This window comes from Polypterus senegalus, chromosome 6, assembly GCF_016835505.1.
Source record: "Polypterus senegalus isolate Bchr_013 chromosome 6, ASM1683550v1, whole genome shotgun sequence".
In the NCBI taxonomy this organism is placed as follows: domain Eukaryota; kingdom Metazoa; phylum Chordata; class Cladistia; order Polypteriformes; family Polypteridae; genus Polypterus; species Polypterus senegalus.
The window spans coordinates 137,632,678-137,650,450 of NC_053159.1; the positions used below are offsets into that span (position 1 = coordinate 137,632,678).

A 17,773-nucleotide genomic window follows, 5' to 3' on the forward strand; every position below is an offset into this window, starting at 1 on the left:
ATCATGAGGGTGTCATTTCCTGCACAAAATATGGGCCAAAAATGGGTTAATGATGAGGGCGTTTTGGGTCTAGAGGGCCAAAAATAGCAGGGAAATAAAAAATACCAACTTGCCTGAAGAAGCAGCCTCAGTTGCCTCAATAGCTTACATATTGTAAACAGTTCAGTTAGCCAATAAAAGGTGTCATTTTGCCTGATTTCTTATTGCATCCATAATGGATAACGCGATACAACACCCTACTACTACAAACGAAATAAACTAATGTTTAGTACTGGGATTTGATTCAGTTCCATTTGCTGCACTAGTTACAGGGCTCTATTAACGCATGGGGACAATGAGCACTGGTCAGGGTGCCCAGGAGAATAGGGGCCCGTGATGTTTCTGATGCCTACGTATGTTTCTGTTTTGTTATCAAAACTGGGCTCCTTGTGCACCACATTGCCAGGGGGCCTATGACGCTGTTAGGACGGCCCTGTTCAAGTTATTCTGTTAGTTCAGGTTCAGTTTTACATGACGCCGGTACTTATAGAGTCGCAGTTTGGTGCGATTGACTCAAACGGTCCACTGCATGTTCCAGTTAACGGCACCCACAGTAGCTACGGGCTTCACCTACGAGTACAACCGTTTTATGCGGCGAAAAAAATCATCGACCAGCCTCTCTTTCATAGTGTCTGTGAGGTCAACTTAATGCTACAATCACATTAAGTACCCCCGCGGGTTTGGGGGTCTTTCTCATGTTTCCAATCTCATACTGACACTCGAAAAGTATGCAGCTCATCTCGAGGAGCAGTGCCGCTCAAGGCTTTATATCAAATTAAAAATATTGCGGTCTAGTTGGCTGAAACCATCTTGATATATTTTGGGCGAAAAAAATAAAGATTTAAAAGTTTGTTTTGGAATATATCGATCAATGAAATATTTAGTGCTAAGTTATTGGTATATTTATCGTTTATTTACGTGAATCTCTCGAAGTGTAAATTAAAGGTAATTTCCATATGTAAAATCGTAATAGCCGCACAGTCCGATTTAAAGCTCTTTTTCTACCTACAGACTACATACTCTCTAGTAAATGACACGTCTCATATGTTAACGTCTGCAGCATTTTAAGATGTTGCCGATCATACAACAGCTGTCTCATACCGTGGCAGCGCTTTTAGTACAGGTTACCAGCTCACGAAAATCGGTGCTTTTCTGCACAATTTTTTTCTTTTCCGTAGATATTAGCTCTGCAGAATCTTGAAGAACTATCTTCAACTTTCCATACACAGCCGCAACTCACGAAATGCAGCTACAGCTTCTTCCCTGTTTTCAGATGCTCCCTAACTTTGGTCGAAGGTTAGGAATGAGTAGTCTACCCAGAATGCATTGCTAGAAAACAACAGGGCGCAGCCATGGCGGCCGACAGTGATGTGAGTATTGGAGGGACTGTAGCAGTTATTGTCATTTGCTTTTAAAAGTTTTATTTCATGCCGGTAAACTTGGCATCATTTTATTTTTATCATTTCAGCCCGAGTCAGACGTTTTTGAAATCACAGACTTTACTACAGCCTCGGAATGGGAAAGGTACGTAAGAATGGCTATTCGTAAATAGTACAACACACTGGTTAATGAACAGAATGCTATGATTAAGGGCAGTGGGGCGGTGCAGCGAATTGTGTCAACCCCTGTTACTGTTAGGACTTTGCGTGTAGCTTGACGTGCTTTGAAGAGCATGGGTGACTGGAGTGAGTGCTTTCGTCTTTTTCAAATATGGACCGGTGCCACGTCTAAGGCTGTCTGTGTCTTTTCGTTCTATGATGGCACGACAGGCTCCGACTTGGACGCCCAGAGCCCTGTAGTGGATGATCAAATGTAAGATGCAGTTTTCATAGCTGCCATGTTTAGAAATTTTGACTTTTGAAAAATTTTTGACTGAGCTGCATTTGTTAAAAATTTACAGTATTCATTTAAAGTCAATTTCTGTCAGTCGGCGACATTGGAGATTTGTTGGTCACCCCCCAGTGAATAACTTTGAATTGCGTGCTCGGCTAAATAATGCCTCCTAATAGTTCAGAGTTACTTGTAGTTCTTTCTAGAGACATACCTGCAGAGCAGCTCCTCAGTGCTATAAACAGGAAATTGGTGCAGACACACACCACCTGTTGCTGACTTTACCCATATACTGTATAAGCTCCATTGATACTGGGGGTACTTGCTATACTATTACAGTATAAAGAACATTCAAAACCATGCTTTTGTTGTATTGGATATACGTAAATATGTGATCAGAGTTAATACTTAAATATTGTATGGCAGTCAGCAGTGACCTTTTTGTAGAAATGTAATTATGCCTTTTAATATGGCCTATTATTACAAGTCAACATTTATTCAGTCTGCTTGAAATAAAGTGTCAGTGCTGTTCCAAGAAGAGTTAACGAGCCTAAAGAGATTTCTCAAGAGCTGGATGAAGGAAGGTGGGGGCTTCTTGGGACCCCGTCTGCATAAAAAACTATGAATGCTGCATTTGTGAACTTCAAGGTCTCAGAATCATCATCTCTCCAACATAATGAGAGACCAAGTTCAATATACCGAATCAAATCTTATATCTATCTTTAATTAGTCTTTGCTGTACAGATGACAAATAACCCTCGCATGCCGAGGCCTGAAAAGTCAAGTATAGAATGCTATTGCACATAGTACCTGCAAACCAAGCCTGCCAAATACTGCATAGGCCATTCTCTATATAAATTGAACATTTTCAAAGTTACACTTTTCTGGATTTTGTCCAGCAAAGTTCTTGATCAGATTAACTAAAATCCAGTTTCTGAACCAGATCACGCTCACTGAAATGATTGTCTTTTCTGTCCCATTGTGGATTTGAGTCTAATCTTCATTAGTCTGAGCTTGGAGAAACCCCAGTACAAACACATCTTCCACCAACACAGTTGCCCATCAGAGCTAAAGGGTTTGCTCCTACCTTTGTTACGGCCACACACTGTAGGCTAAGGGATCCAGCTATGAACAATCATAATTATAGCCCTTTTCAGAGCAGTGTGCCTGATGAGAAGAACATCATCTGGTGTGTCTGTAGTGATTTTAAAGGAAGGAGTAGACATCTTGCCATTGTTTTGTTAAGCTCACCCATTTCGGTTGACTACTGGGACTGGGACTCAGAACTTTGCCTTCCACTTGTTGAATTATGGCTCTTTGTTCCAACTCGGGTGTCCAGATGGTGCCTGTAAGAAATGCCTGGGATTGACCGTCTTATTAGATAAGGTGCAGACGTGGGGGCATATTATGAAAGCTCAATACATTTTAGCTTACATCAAGAGTGTTTAAGCCAAGAACCTGTATTTCAGGCATGTTGAGAAAGGATAATGCCAGGCTGTCCTACAATAGTACTGTATGTACCATGTGGCATGATCTACTATTCCTCTAACAATAGCATCCATGGCAAGAGTTACAATTATGGACATAAAAATGATCCTTGATGTAACCCAACCTTAACTGCAAATACATAAGTTATTCCTAAACTGCTACTTGCTTGTATGTAGGCACCCTTATACATGCCCTTAAATATCCTTACTTGCTTCCCAGGTACTCTCTTGTTACTTATACAGCTCTTTCTTTCTTGCCAGGGTACTATTATCATATACCTTCTCTGATTTTATAAGTACCATGTGTAGTCCTTTCTGTTTCTCACTACTGTATATTTTCTGTACCTTTTCCTGGCATAAATCCAAACTCCTCTTCTCCCATCGTCATCTGTCTTCTCTGCCTTTTATCTGTTATTCTTTCCCTGATTTTCATTGTATGCGCCATAAGATTTATGCCCCTATAATTTCTGCAATCCTGGATATCTCCCTTCTCCTTATGTGTAGGCCAAATCACACAATTGTTCCTCTGCCTTGGCGTTTTCTCTTCACAGTGGATCTTTGACATCAGCTCCCATTACAAATCTGTTCCTTCCTACTTATCCCAACCTGCATTTTTATTACTCTTTAATTTAATACTGTTTTTTTCAGTATGCTGCTGCAGGAGTATGTGAATTATGTGAAGTATATATCTATCTATCTACAGTGCATCTGGAAAATATTCACAGTGCATCACTTTTTCCACATTTTGTTATGTTACAGCCTTATTCCAAAAATGGATTAAATTCATTTTTTTCCTCAGAATTACACACAACACCCCACAATGACAACGTGAAAAAAAGTTTAGTTTTTAATTTATTAAAAATAAAAAAAAACTGAGAAATCACATGTACATAAGTATTCACAGCCTTTGCTCAATACTTTGTCGATGCACCTTTGGCAGCAATTACAGCCTCAAGTCTTTTTGAATATGATGCCACAAGCTTGGCACACCTATCCTTGGCCAGTTTCGCCCATTCCTCTTTGCAGCACCTCTTAAGCTCCATCAGGTTGGATGGGAAGCGTCGGTGCACAGCCATTTTAAGATCTCTCCAGAGATGTTTAATCAGATTCAAGTCTGGGCTCAGGCTGGGCCACTCAAGGACATTCACAGAGTTGTCCTGAAGCCACTCTTTGATATCTTGGTTGTGTGCTTAGGGTCGTTGTCCTGCTGAAAGATGAACTGTCGCCCCAGTCTGAGGTCAAGAGCGCTCTGGAGCAGATTTTCATCCAGGATGTCTCTGTACATTGCTGCAGTCATCTTTCCCTTTATCCTGACTAGTCTTCCCAGTTCCTGCCGCTGAAAAACATCCCCACAGCATGATGCTGCCACCACCATGCTTCACTGTAGGGATGGTATTGGCCTGGTGATGAGCGGTGCCTGGTTTCCTCCAAACGTGACGCCTGGCATTCACACCAAAGACCAGAGAATTTTGTTTCTCATAGTCTGAGAGTCCTTCAGGTGCCTTTCGGGCTGCCCTGTGCCTTTTACTAATAGGCCTGATTGGTGGATTGCTGCAGAGATGGTTGTCCTTCTGGAAGGTTCTCCTCTCTCCACAGAGGACCTCTGGAGCTCTGACAGAGTGACCATCGGGTTCTTGGTCACCTCCCTGACTAAGGCCCTTCTCCCCCGATCACTCAGTTTAGATGGCCGGCCAGCTCTAGGAAGAGTTCTGGTCGTTTCGAACTTCTTCCACTTATGGATGATGGAGGCCACTGGGCTCATTGGGACCTTCAAAGCAGCAGAAATTTTTCTGTAACCTTCCCCCGATTTGTGCCTCGAGACAATCCTGTCTCGGAGGTCTACAGACAATTCCTTTGACTTCATGCTTGGTTTGTGCTCTGACATGAACTGTCAACTGTGGGACCTGATATAGACAGGTGTGTGCCTTTCCAAATCATGTCCAATCAACTGAATTTACCACAGGGGGACTCCAATTAAGCTGCAGAAACATCTCAAGGATGATCGGGGGAAACAGGATGCACCCGAGCTCAATTTGGAGCTTCATGGAAAAGGCTGTGAATACTTATGGACATGTGATTTCTCAATTTTTTTATTTTTTAATAAATTTGCAAAAATCTCAAACTTTTTTCACGTTGTCATTATGGGGTGTTGTGTGTAGAATTCTGAGGAAAAAATGAATTTAATCCATTTTGGAATAAGGCTGTGACATAACAAAATGTGGAAAAAGTGATGCACTGTGAATACTTTCCGGATGCACTCTATCTATCTAATCTGCCACTCCATGTTCACCTGTCACCTTTGAATATTCTTCATTTAACAGTTACCTTATACTTTCCACTTTTCCTTAATTTTATCTGTATTACTTAACACAAGTGTCCATTTGCTCCGTGTTTAAGTTGGGTAAGTTCATTCTGATGTGCTAATTAGAATATGTCACTTATGTTAATTTTATTGTGCATCAAGTAGCTCGTACAGGTCTTATTCTTGACTTTAACTGCTGGTTTCTATTTATCCTTAGGCCACCTGTTGCCTTCATTTGGGTTAACTGGGTTGGGAATGTTATGATATAGTTGTACTCCCTCTTGAGAAATTTGTGTTCTTCTAAAAATATCCTATTGCATATTCTTTGTTAAGCAGGCTTTTTGCACTGATCAAAAACTGAATATGGTAAAGGCATCTGTATGAGCTCTGTCTAACAGCCCTTTTGCACATGTGCACAATTCTGCTCACAGTTCCCAGTAGCCATAAAGAGGTTGTGTTGCCCTGCAAGGCAAAATATGTACAGTTGATTTTAAACTGTTTTTGTGAAATGATGTGTGATCAAGCTGCCATAAACCGTTTTTCCATTTTCTAATAATTTTATGGGGTCATAGCATCAGTATAGACAATATGTTGACAATGAAGCTTTTTCCCTTTTTTTCTAATGGTTGGTTTTAGTTTTTGATATTTGAATCTTATGTGTATCTCCAATGTGCAATATATTAGTTTGCTTTTAAAATTTAAAATGTCTTTCTGAAAAATCTACATCAAAATCATGAAATTTTACAGGACTAATAACTAAACAACTGAATTTTCTAAAGTTTTAAAAATTGTATCTTTTTTTCTGTGTGTGCAGATTTAATTGGTATACCTATACTATACTTTTAACAGAGGCTTGTAAGGCCTTTGCAATATGGCTGTTAAAAATGTGTCTGTACATATGTACAGTCGTGGCCAAAGGTTTTGAGAATGACACAAATATTGGTTTTCACAAAGTTTGCTGCTTCAGTGTTTTTAGATCTTTTTGTCAGATGTTTCTATGGTATACTGAAATTTAATTACAAGCTTTTCATAAGTTTCAACGGCTTTTATTGACAATTACGTTAAGATTATGGAAAGAGTCAATGTTTGTAGTGTTGGCCCTCCTTTTTGAAGACCTCTATAATTCACCCTGGCATGCTGTCAGTCAATTTCTGGGCCAAATCCTGACTGATGGCAGCCCATTCTTGCATAATCAATGTTTGGAGTTTGTCAGAATTTGTGGTTTTTTGTTTGTCCACCCACTTATTGAGGATTGACCACACATTCTCAATGGGATTGAGGTCTGGGGAGTTTCCTGGCCATGGACCCAAAATTTCGATGTTTTGTTCCCTGAGCCACTAGTCATCAATTTTGCCTTATGGCACAGTGCACCATCATGCTGGAAAAGGCATTGTTTGTCACCAAACTGTTCTTGGTTGGTTGGGAAAGAAAGCATATTGTTAAAACAATACTCTGTCATTCTAAGCCTTTTTATTCTGTGCAGTGTCACAGGTTAGCTAGAGCCCATCCCACAGCAAGCATAGGGTGCTATGCAGGAATAACCCCAGAACGGGGCACCAGCCCATTGCAGGGAGAACACACGGACACACATTAGAGCCAGTTTAACAATGCCACTCCAACTAACCTGTCTGTGGGAGGACACCAGAGCACCTGGAGGAAACACATGTACAGATGGGGAGAACATGCACACTCCACACAGGGAGAACCAGGGTCTTGAACTTAAAGCAATTAAATTCAAAACACAAATAGATTCCAGAGATCTGTCACTGCCAGTGGAGATGCTTAGTGCAAGATTTAGTAAAGCTGTAAGAAAGTCTTGGGGTGTGGCACAAGGATGTGAGGGTTTTTGAAAGAGACATAGTGCTGGATAAGAAATGAGGTACTCCCAAAATAAATTAATCAATTCAGCTACCATGTTTTAAATAACATTTTTTTAAAATATTTTTAAAATGAGATCCGCTATTAATATTAATTAGTCTGTAAATAGTTTAATATAGCCGGAATTCCAGTTAACAATTCAATTAACTGAGTAAAAATAAATAAAATCTAAATTATTCCCAAAAAAATGTAAGCACTATTTTTATTTCTTACGGGTGATGGAATAAATCTTGCTAAAGATTTTCGATTCCATCTGAAAATGCTTAATTGTATTGGCAGACATCTTGCTGAATATCTGCTGCTTATCTTAACCATTTCATATTTCTAGTTGCTCTTATGGTTCTCAGTGGGCTAACAAAGTGGCCTTCTCATTACCAGTAGATGGACATTTATCAGACCACTTTCAAAGAGTGTGCCAAGAAGGAATTCTACCTTGCTGAGGCAAATTAAACTTAATTTGAAATATTCATTGCCCCTCCATTACAAGTTTAGATTCAATATATGCGATAATAGTGAACATGCAACAAGTCGCAGATGAGTTGTTCATTGCCATTGAAACTGCATTTTGCTTACAACACTAGCACGGCACTATATATACTCCCACCCAATTCACTTGCCCTTTATAAAATCCTGAAAATGGGCACATCCATGTCCTGCACTTGTTATTTTCATTTTGACATTTTAATCTAGTGCCACAGTCTCTTAACCTGACACACTCAACTGTGAGTTCTTCCTCTTTTCCCCATTATTATACATGTCTTTGTTGTTAGTCTTCTCAGACTGACTGTATAATCGGTTGTGAGGTGGGAGTTGAGGAAACCTTTTAATATTTTTGTGTTATATAAACAAAAGCTCTGCATGATGCATCAACGGTGTTGTTTCGCATCCTGCCGCAATAAAATGTATGATAGTGGCAGCCTTTCCACTCTCCACAAAATTCAAACCTGGTCTATTTTTTAAATTTTATTACACTATCATGTAGTGATTCATCACAACCATTTACAAGCCATAGTTTTAGAAACACTGCTCTAGTGCATTGAAGATGGGTTGGGATGGGGTGAAGCTGGACTGGAAGGGTTTCAACAATAACTGCAGCATTTCTTTTCTTGTAATCACTAACCTTAGTGTGGAGGTGCATTGGTCCACTCCTTGCAAATCTGCTTCAGCCTTATCATATTTGTGTGTTTCCAAGAATGACATGCTAATTTCAAGTCATGTCACTTCATACTAGGCTTACACGCTGGATGTTGATTAATTAAAATATGTAATTTTGTATTGCATGACCTCTTCTTATTCAGAACAACAGCATAGTGTTCTTCTGAAGGCTACACTAATACAGAGCTGAATTCATGAGCCGTTCAGTGAAGTTAATTAAGTCAACCAAACTGAGAAATAGCAGAGCATCTTGAAACATGACACCGGGACTACCACCACCACTAACTTGACTGTTGGTATGAAGTGACAAAGAGTGTATTTTTGACTTTTCAAATAATATTTTTTCAGATTTGTTCAAGAAACATGGGCTTATTTTATTGGTAGTAATTAGTTATTTCTGTCTTGCTGCTCTGCTGTTGCTCCCATGTTAATGTAATGCCTTTGTGATGTTGGATTCCTGTACACCGAGATTTGCTAAGAAAGTAGAGGTTTACATATACTTACTTAGTGTTCTTCATGGGAAACTTTTTGGGGAAATATTTCTAGGTATAGTTATCCATCAACAGTCTCCCTGTTTTGGAAAATTTGGTTCAGACGATGGTTCATTTGAGATCCGAGGTATTCAGTCTTGACACATTGCTTTCAGAAGGAATTTCTTTTTATCGTGGCGTGATATATCTGTTGAACTTGAATACTGAAATGTTTACTTTGAAGGTAAATCCAGCTAACTATGGCTTCTGGGCAGAGCTGTCCTTAATTAGGAAATATCCAAAATATTCATACAGTGAATGAAAGATTACATATTTGATTACCTTACATGAGATGAATGAAATAATAAACATCAAATTACTTATGCTGTTTTCCACTATTTTGCATTGACTAACAAAAATATGTAAATAGATTCACATTGAAAAACAATCAGTGATGTGTAAGATTTGACAGAGAACAAGTACTTTGTTTAATTTACTGCCCATTTTAGTCGTATTTATCACTGCATTATCTTTTTTATGTGCAACCAAGAAAATTTTGTGAGGTGCTGTCTTACCTTTTCTTAATATTCGGCTTATTAATTTCAAAAAATCATTAACGCTATTACAATATATCTAGTAAACATATCTAGTTACTCTTTTAGGTTCTTCTTACATTCACAATACTGGCACCATAAATGTCAAAAGTAACCAGTATTAATAGCATGTATACCATATTTAATAATTAAACATATTTTCCTGTATGGTTATTTTTATTTGAGATTATGATTTTGCCATTGTCGGAAGATGTTATTGAAGAATATCTGACTTCAGTTTGTGGTTTTCATATTTTTTTAGCAATGCGCATAAAACCAAGAGAAGTGCCAAGTTCAAGCATGAATAGCTTACCTTCATTTTTCAATATTGAGTATAGGTGATCTGAATAGCTGTTTCTTTTGGAGAACTTCTCTGATTATGGCTCTTAAAAAGTTAGATTTTTTCATCTAGGTGAAATCAAAAATTATATTTTTGAATATGTCACCTACCCCATATATATTTGTAGTGGTGTCCGAGAAAAGGTTTTAAACTCTCCTAATGCAGAATGGAGAGAAAGAAGGTTATGATATAACAGATCTTACCAGTGGCCAGTGCTGTACAACAGCAAACAATGTGAAAAACGTTCATGAGGGAAAAAAAATCACTTTACTTGAATTCTATAATCCACATGTCTTTTTATCAAGTCATTTGCTCAAAAAATGCAAAGCAAATACTGTTTTTGATTAAACATTGTTAAATAGTTATTTCCTGAATTGTCAGCACACACATAAATAGTAAATAATAAAGTTTAATGGCATTTTCTTGACCTGAAGATCCACCTATTTCAGTCATTTGTTGGTCAAGAGTCCTGTCTTCAGTTCAAAAAGTCATTTCAATTAGGCTTTGGGTTTACTGTTTGTGTGATGATAATTCATTAAAAAAATGAAATAAGTGTACTTTACCTAAAAAAAGCATTAGGTTTGCATGTTTTTAGCAAGCAACTGGATAAAAGGCATGTGGATTATGTAACACAAGATTTTTTGTTTTTGTTTTTCCCATTAATTTTTACCATTGTACATCAGTGGCTATCATTGAGATTTGTTATATCATAAGTTTCTCTCAATTCTATGTGAAAACTGAGGTTACACATTTTTATACTTTGTAATAGACAGTGCCTTGGACTGAGAGGAGTTGCTTAGAGTAGTAGAGAATGTAAAATCTGTAAGAAAAAGTTACTTTTGTATTTTGAAGACACAATTTTGTATAAGATAATATTCAAGTTTTGTATAAATGTGTTGTTTTCTTTTTATCTTCAGGTTTATTTCAAGAGTGGAAGAAGTTCTTAATGAATGGAAATTAATTGGGACTACTGTAAATAAGAAAATAGAAAAGGTTTGTAGTTGCATAATAATGTGTAACAGTTGTAAATCATTATTTTTAACTTTTGATTATATTGTATTATTTCTGAAGGTTTAGGTCAAATGTATTAAACCACAACAGAAGTGCACAAATCAGTACTCTGGCTGCCTGGGGCTACCAGTTTTTAATTCTGGAACACTGAACTACAGACTCGCAAAGCCAAATGGACTACCAGATGTTTTGGATCACTGGCCCAAGTAATATTTTCCTAATCAGAACAAATTATTAAAAACAAAAGACCCAATTCTTCAAGTACAATCTTCAGTAGCACTTTTAGAGACCGCTGCTTATAGAGGTCCAGAGTTGCTTGTTTATACTGGCAGCATGAATCCTAAGCACAGACTCCAGTGCAAAGCACATGTCGCTGACAGTGAACAAAATGGATTTATACTTGTGACAGAGAGTTTGATTGATAAGTTGATATTTTCCTACTATTAGTAACTGTGCTTGATCAGTGTCACATACCTAACAATTTCACAGCAGAAGTGAGACTTGTCTGATGAAATAAAGAGCTATGCTGGTTATTGCTGGCTTTAAGAGGGGAAAAAAAATTGGAAGGTGGCGTTATTATCCCATTAATCAAAAAGGGAAGAGAAGGTGAGTATAATATTCTTATACGTGGGCCACATACATGGTGAACAGATGCACTACAAATATTTCTGCATGTCTTCCATGTGCTTTGATAATCTGTTCAGATAATCGGTCCTCTCTTCATCATTCTAACACCAATGTAGCCAACCTGTCCTTGAAATTCATCACCGTGTGCGGTGTGTGGCGCAAAACCCAGTTTATTTTGCCGTTTTTTTGATGTAATTTTTACCATGATGCTCAGTCTTAACCAGGCTTACCATGCACCCACCCACTAGTGAGCAATACAGTGAAGTTTGTAAAGCAAGAAAGAGAAACAATAGCATTAGCTGTAAAGCAACTGGGACAGCGAGTGCAAGAATACTAAAAGTTAGTCATAACCTGTCATAGTCTATAATTGATGTGTACTTTGTTATTAGCAATACACAAGATGAGCCATTCCACTGCTACTTCAGCACCAGTTACAAGGGAAAGGAATCATAATTACAATCAGCATTATGACAACAATAAATGTAAAATAACTTTTCAAATACTGGAAGAACTTTTTCAACTGATTAAACACAGAGGAGATTCTGCAAACTAGTGCAGTATTGTGCTGTATGCAGAGAACATCAAGAAACCACACATAAAAGAGACCCCTTGTTTTCAGACATAACTAAATGTAAAATTGAAAAGGTGAGACAGCACAGTAAAATATTTTTATTATGCTAGTAAGTCTGCAAGATCTTGGAAATGACAATGTAGTGTCAAGTAATTTCATGAAAACAACAATGTGGAAATAAAAATGTGAACTGAGGCAGCAGGTAACTCATTTTCACTGATAGGGCTTGCTACCACTGAGAAAATGGCGTGAAATATTCAGCAGCTTGTTGATCTCATGTCATACCTTGAATGTTCCAGTAGTGCTCTTGTCAAAGATTTTCCACATTTCTGTTTTACGAGTTTGATATTTAACCTTTCAAAATTACTTATTTTGCCTTATGAAGTCACAGAAATAGTACAACAGAAAGTCATAAAAAATAAGATGCTCACCATTAACCGATATGGCTCCTAACACCTTGTGCTTTTATATTATTGGCTCCTTATTATTGGCTAAAACACGGTAGATTGTGAACATGCTTTTTCATTCCTAAACCTCATCTTTACTAACATGAGAAACTCTTGAAGGTCCAAACATGACAAGATTAAATACTGCTGTACACATTGATCATTGGCTGTGGTCAACTAAAGGTGTATGACATTGTAATTGATATACTGCACTTATGCTATATTTTAGCGCATTTTTGATAATGTATTTTTGTGTATGTTGGAAAAAAACATGCATCAACATAGCATAATCCTTTAAAAATCATCAATTTTTTAAATATTCTATTCCAAAATGGTGATTGACTTTATATTGTTGTAGAAGAGTATTGTATAATTGCGTACAAAAAAAAAAATACAATGAAACACTGATGCAAAAAGTTGCAGGTACCCCCTCACACACATATACAAAGGTGGGCCAGCAGACTTACCATATGCATGTACAATTTGCCCATCCCTGTGCAAGGATTCAGATTCACTTCTCACCTCTGACTGTTTAACATGAGCAAGTCATTTACCTTTCCTGTGCTCTAATTGTAAAAAAAAAAACAATTGTAATGAACATTGATTTTGTTAAGTTTTTTGAGTGTGAGAGACATGCCATTTAAAATAATATAGTATTGTTTTTAAATATTTCATGTCAACATTTTGACCTGGTCTAGCCTTTTCAGATTTTATAGAACAGCCTGCAGTGATTTCATGCTGAACTAATACATTTTTTTAATCCACATACCACTTAAGCAGTTGGAGGCTAGAAAAATGCAATCATGTTCACCCTGGAAATTGATTCTTATTCAGCCTTCCCACTAGAAAAATAGTGCTTTAAGTTTAGATTGTCGTTTCTTTTGAATGTTTGCCATAAAAAAAAAAACATCAAGCAACCCCTCAGCTTAAGTGTAACATTGTGAGGAGGGAGTCATGTGCAAGGAAATCATTTAAAGAAGCTTAGAGACATGATCCCATTTCTGTCCAAGAAAGTCATTGGGGATATGTGAAAGGAGAGATGCATATAAAATATGAGCACTTGTTCTAAATGAGAGTGCTAAATTAAGAAGCTTGGCTTATTCTTTTCAAATAAAATATGATAAATTAGTAAAGATATATTTGAGAACAAGTAGTTTTCAACAGGAAAATTACAGAAGAAGGGAATCATCAAAGTGCATGCTTCATATACCTGCCAGACTTGAATCTGCTGAATCAGAAACCACATCATACTCTGATGGAACATCAACCAGAACCATAATACATTTGGAACTTTTGTCAGCTGAGCTCAGAAAGCTCAGTAAGTATCCTACTGCAACAGAAATGCTCTGTCTCAAGATCTGCTATGATATGGACTATTACGTGAACAGCTTTAAAGTTACTAGCTAACCAACGTGTGACAAAAGTTTGGAGGTGAAATGTATTGAAACAAAAAAACTGTTTCTGTTGAATTCTGTGCTTATGATGTAAGTTTAAAAAATGTTAAACATACATTCAAACCACATTTAATGACCTTGCTTTAACGCTTTTGTTCAAGTGAAGACTGCTGGCAACTTTGGATTTTGGTGCTGTTTGTTTATAACGAATCATTTGAACCATACTTCCCATTTGTTGAATGAGACTACAAGATATTAACAGACACATATGTGTTCTTGGCTACAGAATAATAAATGATTCAGTTATTATATTGTGTTTTTTATTTCAAATTTTAAACTTTAATTACCTGTGTATTTTAATGGAATGTCATTTTGTTGTCATTTTAAAACATGTTCAGAATTCATTCATTCTTTTACCTACCCGTTTATAACTACAGTCCCCTCCAAAAGTATTGGAACAGCAAGGCCAATGAAATTGTTTTTCTGTGTACTGAAGACATTTGTGTGTGAGATCAAAAGATGAATATGATAAGTGAGATCAGAGTTTCAGCTTATATTCTCTAGTATTTACATCTAGATATGTTAAAGAACATAGCACATTTTATGTCAAACCACCCAGTTTTTCAAGTTAGCAAAAGTATTGGAATAGAATGTTTTCAACTAATTTAAAGTCGCAAGTACTTAATAATTCGTCGGGGAGCTAAACCAAATAGTTGAATGCTCAATTAAGGCAGAAAAATACATTAAACATTTGTGGTGCAAGCTGTTATTCATTTGCTTTTAAGTTATGTGTACGTGATATCCATTCTGTTTAGGCAGGAATATATTTGACTAAAAGTATATGTTATTCAAGCTTTTTTCAAACACTAAATTTGTCAATCGACAGTAATAAAACAGGTTAAAATCTCTGCACTGCATGTATTGAAGGAAAATTCTTTGTATATTTTAAATTACTTTATTTCTACTGTAACTGCTTCTATTTATGAGTTACCACACACACACACACACAGAAAAGCCTGCAGTGATTCAGGAAAATTGTAAAAATAAGTACAGGGTGGGCTGCTGAAAAACATTTCTTACGAGGCGCCATTATAATACTAGGAGAAGACGCGTCTACACCATTGCCTGGGTAACGCTTGGGCCTGACACTTGCATAAGACACATTTATACACAGTTAGCACTATTAAAGCCTGAGTAATCCTCGGGTCACATGCCTATGTGAGACACATGTATATAGCTGCCCGAGTAACACTCGGGGCTAACGGTTTTAACACCGTTTTCACAGCCCCACTGACACTCTGGTCTAATGCTAAGGAGGTTAATAAAACCCATGTCCATTAATTGCCTTTTATGGAATTATTCCAAAAGGAACAAGCATGTTCAGCTGGAGGAATCCTACACCACCATCCATTTTTCAGTGATTAAAAGACATTTTATAACATATGGAGGTGGAAAAATAGTAATCTGAATAACCATTTTACAAGATTTGTTTCTTTTTCTTGGACATTGCACTTTTTTGTTCCCCTCCTAGTGTTGCATTTCTACATATCCTTCAAATAAATATATCAAAAGGTAAAAAGTAATGTGTGTTGCCCAAATAATAAAATGTAGTCAAATAATTCTGAAAATTAAATAAAGTTGTTTACAATATAAACTCTGAAAAGATGCTTCTTTTTAATAATACTTTTCAGCCAAAAGATTCCTACTTTCAATAAATATTTAATATAAATTAAGTTGAACTGAATTTATTTTTTTCTAGGGGGAATATACAAGTGGTACATGGGAAGAAAAGACTGTAGAAATTTCTTTTGCTGACTTTAAATTTTCCATAACCCATCATTATCTAAAACAAGAACTTTCTGAAAAACATGAGAATGAGGATGTCGAAGAAGGTAAAAGTTGAATCTTTGCATTGCTAATCTGGATCCTGAATTGGTTTGTCGTGTGGTGAGTGCGGCAATGTGTTGTATCAGTGCGCGCTCCTAACCTCTCTCTCTCTCTATCTCTTAATTAAATAAGGCATGCAAAGGTAAAACTTTATGTTTAATGGCATAGGGATAAAAAAAGAACCTATCATCTCTCTCTCTCTCTCCCTATCTCTATCTATCTATCTATCTATCTATCTATCTATCTATCTATCTATCTATCTATCTATCTATCTATCTATCTATCTATCTATCTATCTATCTATCTATAAAAAAATAAATATATATAAATAAATGTAAAACTTGATTAAATTTAAAGTGTTGATTCTAGAGATAAAGGTATTTGACCACTTTAAACTGGCTTTAGCCTGCTGGGGAATATAAAAGTGTAGAAATTAATCTATTACCAGTGAAAGATCCTGAGAGTTTTGAAAAGTCATCCTACAGATATCGCCGCATGTTCGTTTTTGCTCCAAAATTCCAAGGGTCTCCTTTCTACCTGTCTTGTAGATGTTGTGAAGCAGTGGCTTGAATATAACTATCTGTAGGATCTCTTTAATCACTTCTGACTAGAAAGGGTCTACTGTTAGAACACCGAATATGATCCTTTGTGTTAATAGGAGAAATAACTGTAAATGTTAAGATTTTTGTGATTAATCTTCATCATAGTAAAAAGTATGCTGTGGAATAAGGTGATTGATTTTATTCTTGCAGGAGTAGATTGAAAGCTCTTAGTGAGCGTGGGGTTGAAATCTAAAGGCAGCTCCATGGTGTTTGAACTGTCCACTGAATACACTACCAGCTGTAGCTGTACAGTGAATCTGGTATGATGGATGAAACATACCACCTCTTAAACACAAACCATTTTAAGAAAGCATTTACTAAAAAAGAAAAACAATATTACAAATTGGAAAAAAACTCTGCCTCGTTGTGGTGCTGTCCATTCTTACTGCTTTGTGGAGTTAAAATGCTTACCCAACCTGCTTAAAATCACATTTAAGCCTCACATTTCTGGAAAATGCAGACAAGCCTGGGTGTACCGGATGCTTTCAGTTGACTGAATGCTATTGTGCTCAATGTAGTTCTGAAAGCAAATATTAATAAAACACTTTGTGTAGTGTTTGAAACAATAAATGGGTTTTAGTACAGTTCCTTTACTTAGCTAAGAAAAAAACTATGTTGTGCAGTCTCAGTTTCCAGTGCAAGTTGACAAATGTACATTGGGCTTATTTACATACACCAATATAGTTTGGTGTTTTCATAAGCACCTGTATTTAAAATACATTTTTGGACACAAATACTATCATGTTATTCTTTTTTTATAGATGCATTCCCGTCAGCTATGCAAGACTTGCTGTGCATGAATAATGATTTTCCTCCCAGAGCTCACTGTCTAGTTCGATGGTATGTAAAAACTAAATGATTTTCTTTGCAATCTGTAGCCAAGTTTTATTTAATTGCTTCCCAACTAGTTGTGTTCATATCTGATTTAATGTAACAATATTAATAAACAAGTGAAAATCTGTGGTACATTACAATCAGTCAATTCATCAAGGCAATTTTAACTAAAGACAAAAAAACTCATCTCATGACCTTATACCAATAAATGGACATTGCTTTTACAGTATAAATTATTTTGAATCAAGAACATATTTTGTAAGTCAATATCCTATGTAACATTGGAGACTGACACTGTCATACTGAC

At 36.7% G+C, this 17,773-nt stretch overlaps 1 protein-coding gene across 2 annotated transcripts in view; it reads left to right on the top strand.

Annotated features, from left to right (window-relative positions):
• The first annotated feature begins 1,280 nt into the window (after positions 1-1,280).
• Positions 1,281-17,773, top strand: part of rab3gap1 (RAB3 GTPase activating protein subunit 1) — an 86,779-nt gene continuing 70,286 nt past the window's right edge. For both annotated transcript variants that reach the window (XM_039757313.1, XM_039757314.1), the window contains exons 1-5: positions 1,281-1,409; positions 1,508-1,563; positions 11,012-11,087; positions 15,903-16,035; positions 17,394-17,472. In XM_039757313.1, coding sequence (XP_039613247.1) covers positions 1,392-1,409; positions 1,508-1,563; positions 11,012-11,087; positions 15,903-16,035; positions 17,394-17,472 — 362 coding nt within the window. In that variant the 5' untranslated portion in view covers positions 1,281-1,391. The remainder of the gene's footprint in view (positions 1,410-1,507; positions 1,564-11,011; positions 11,088-15,902; positions 16,036-17,393; positions 17,473-17,773) is intronic.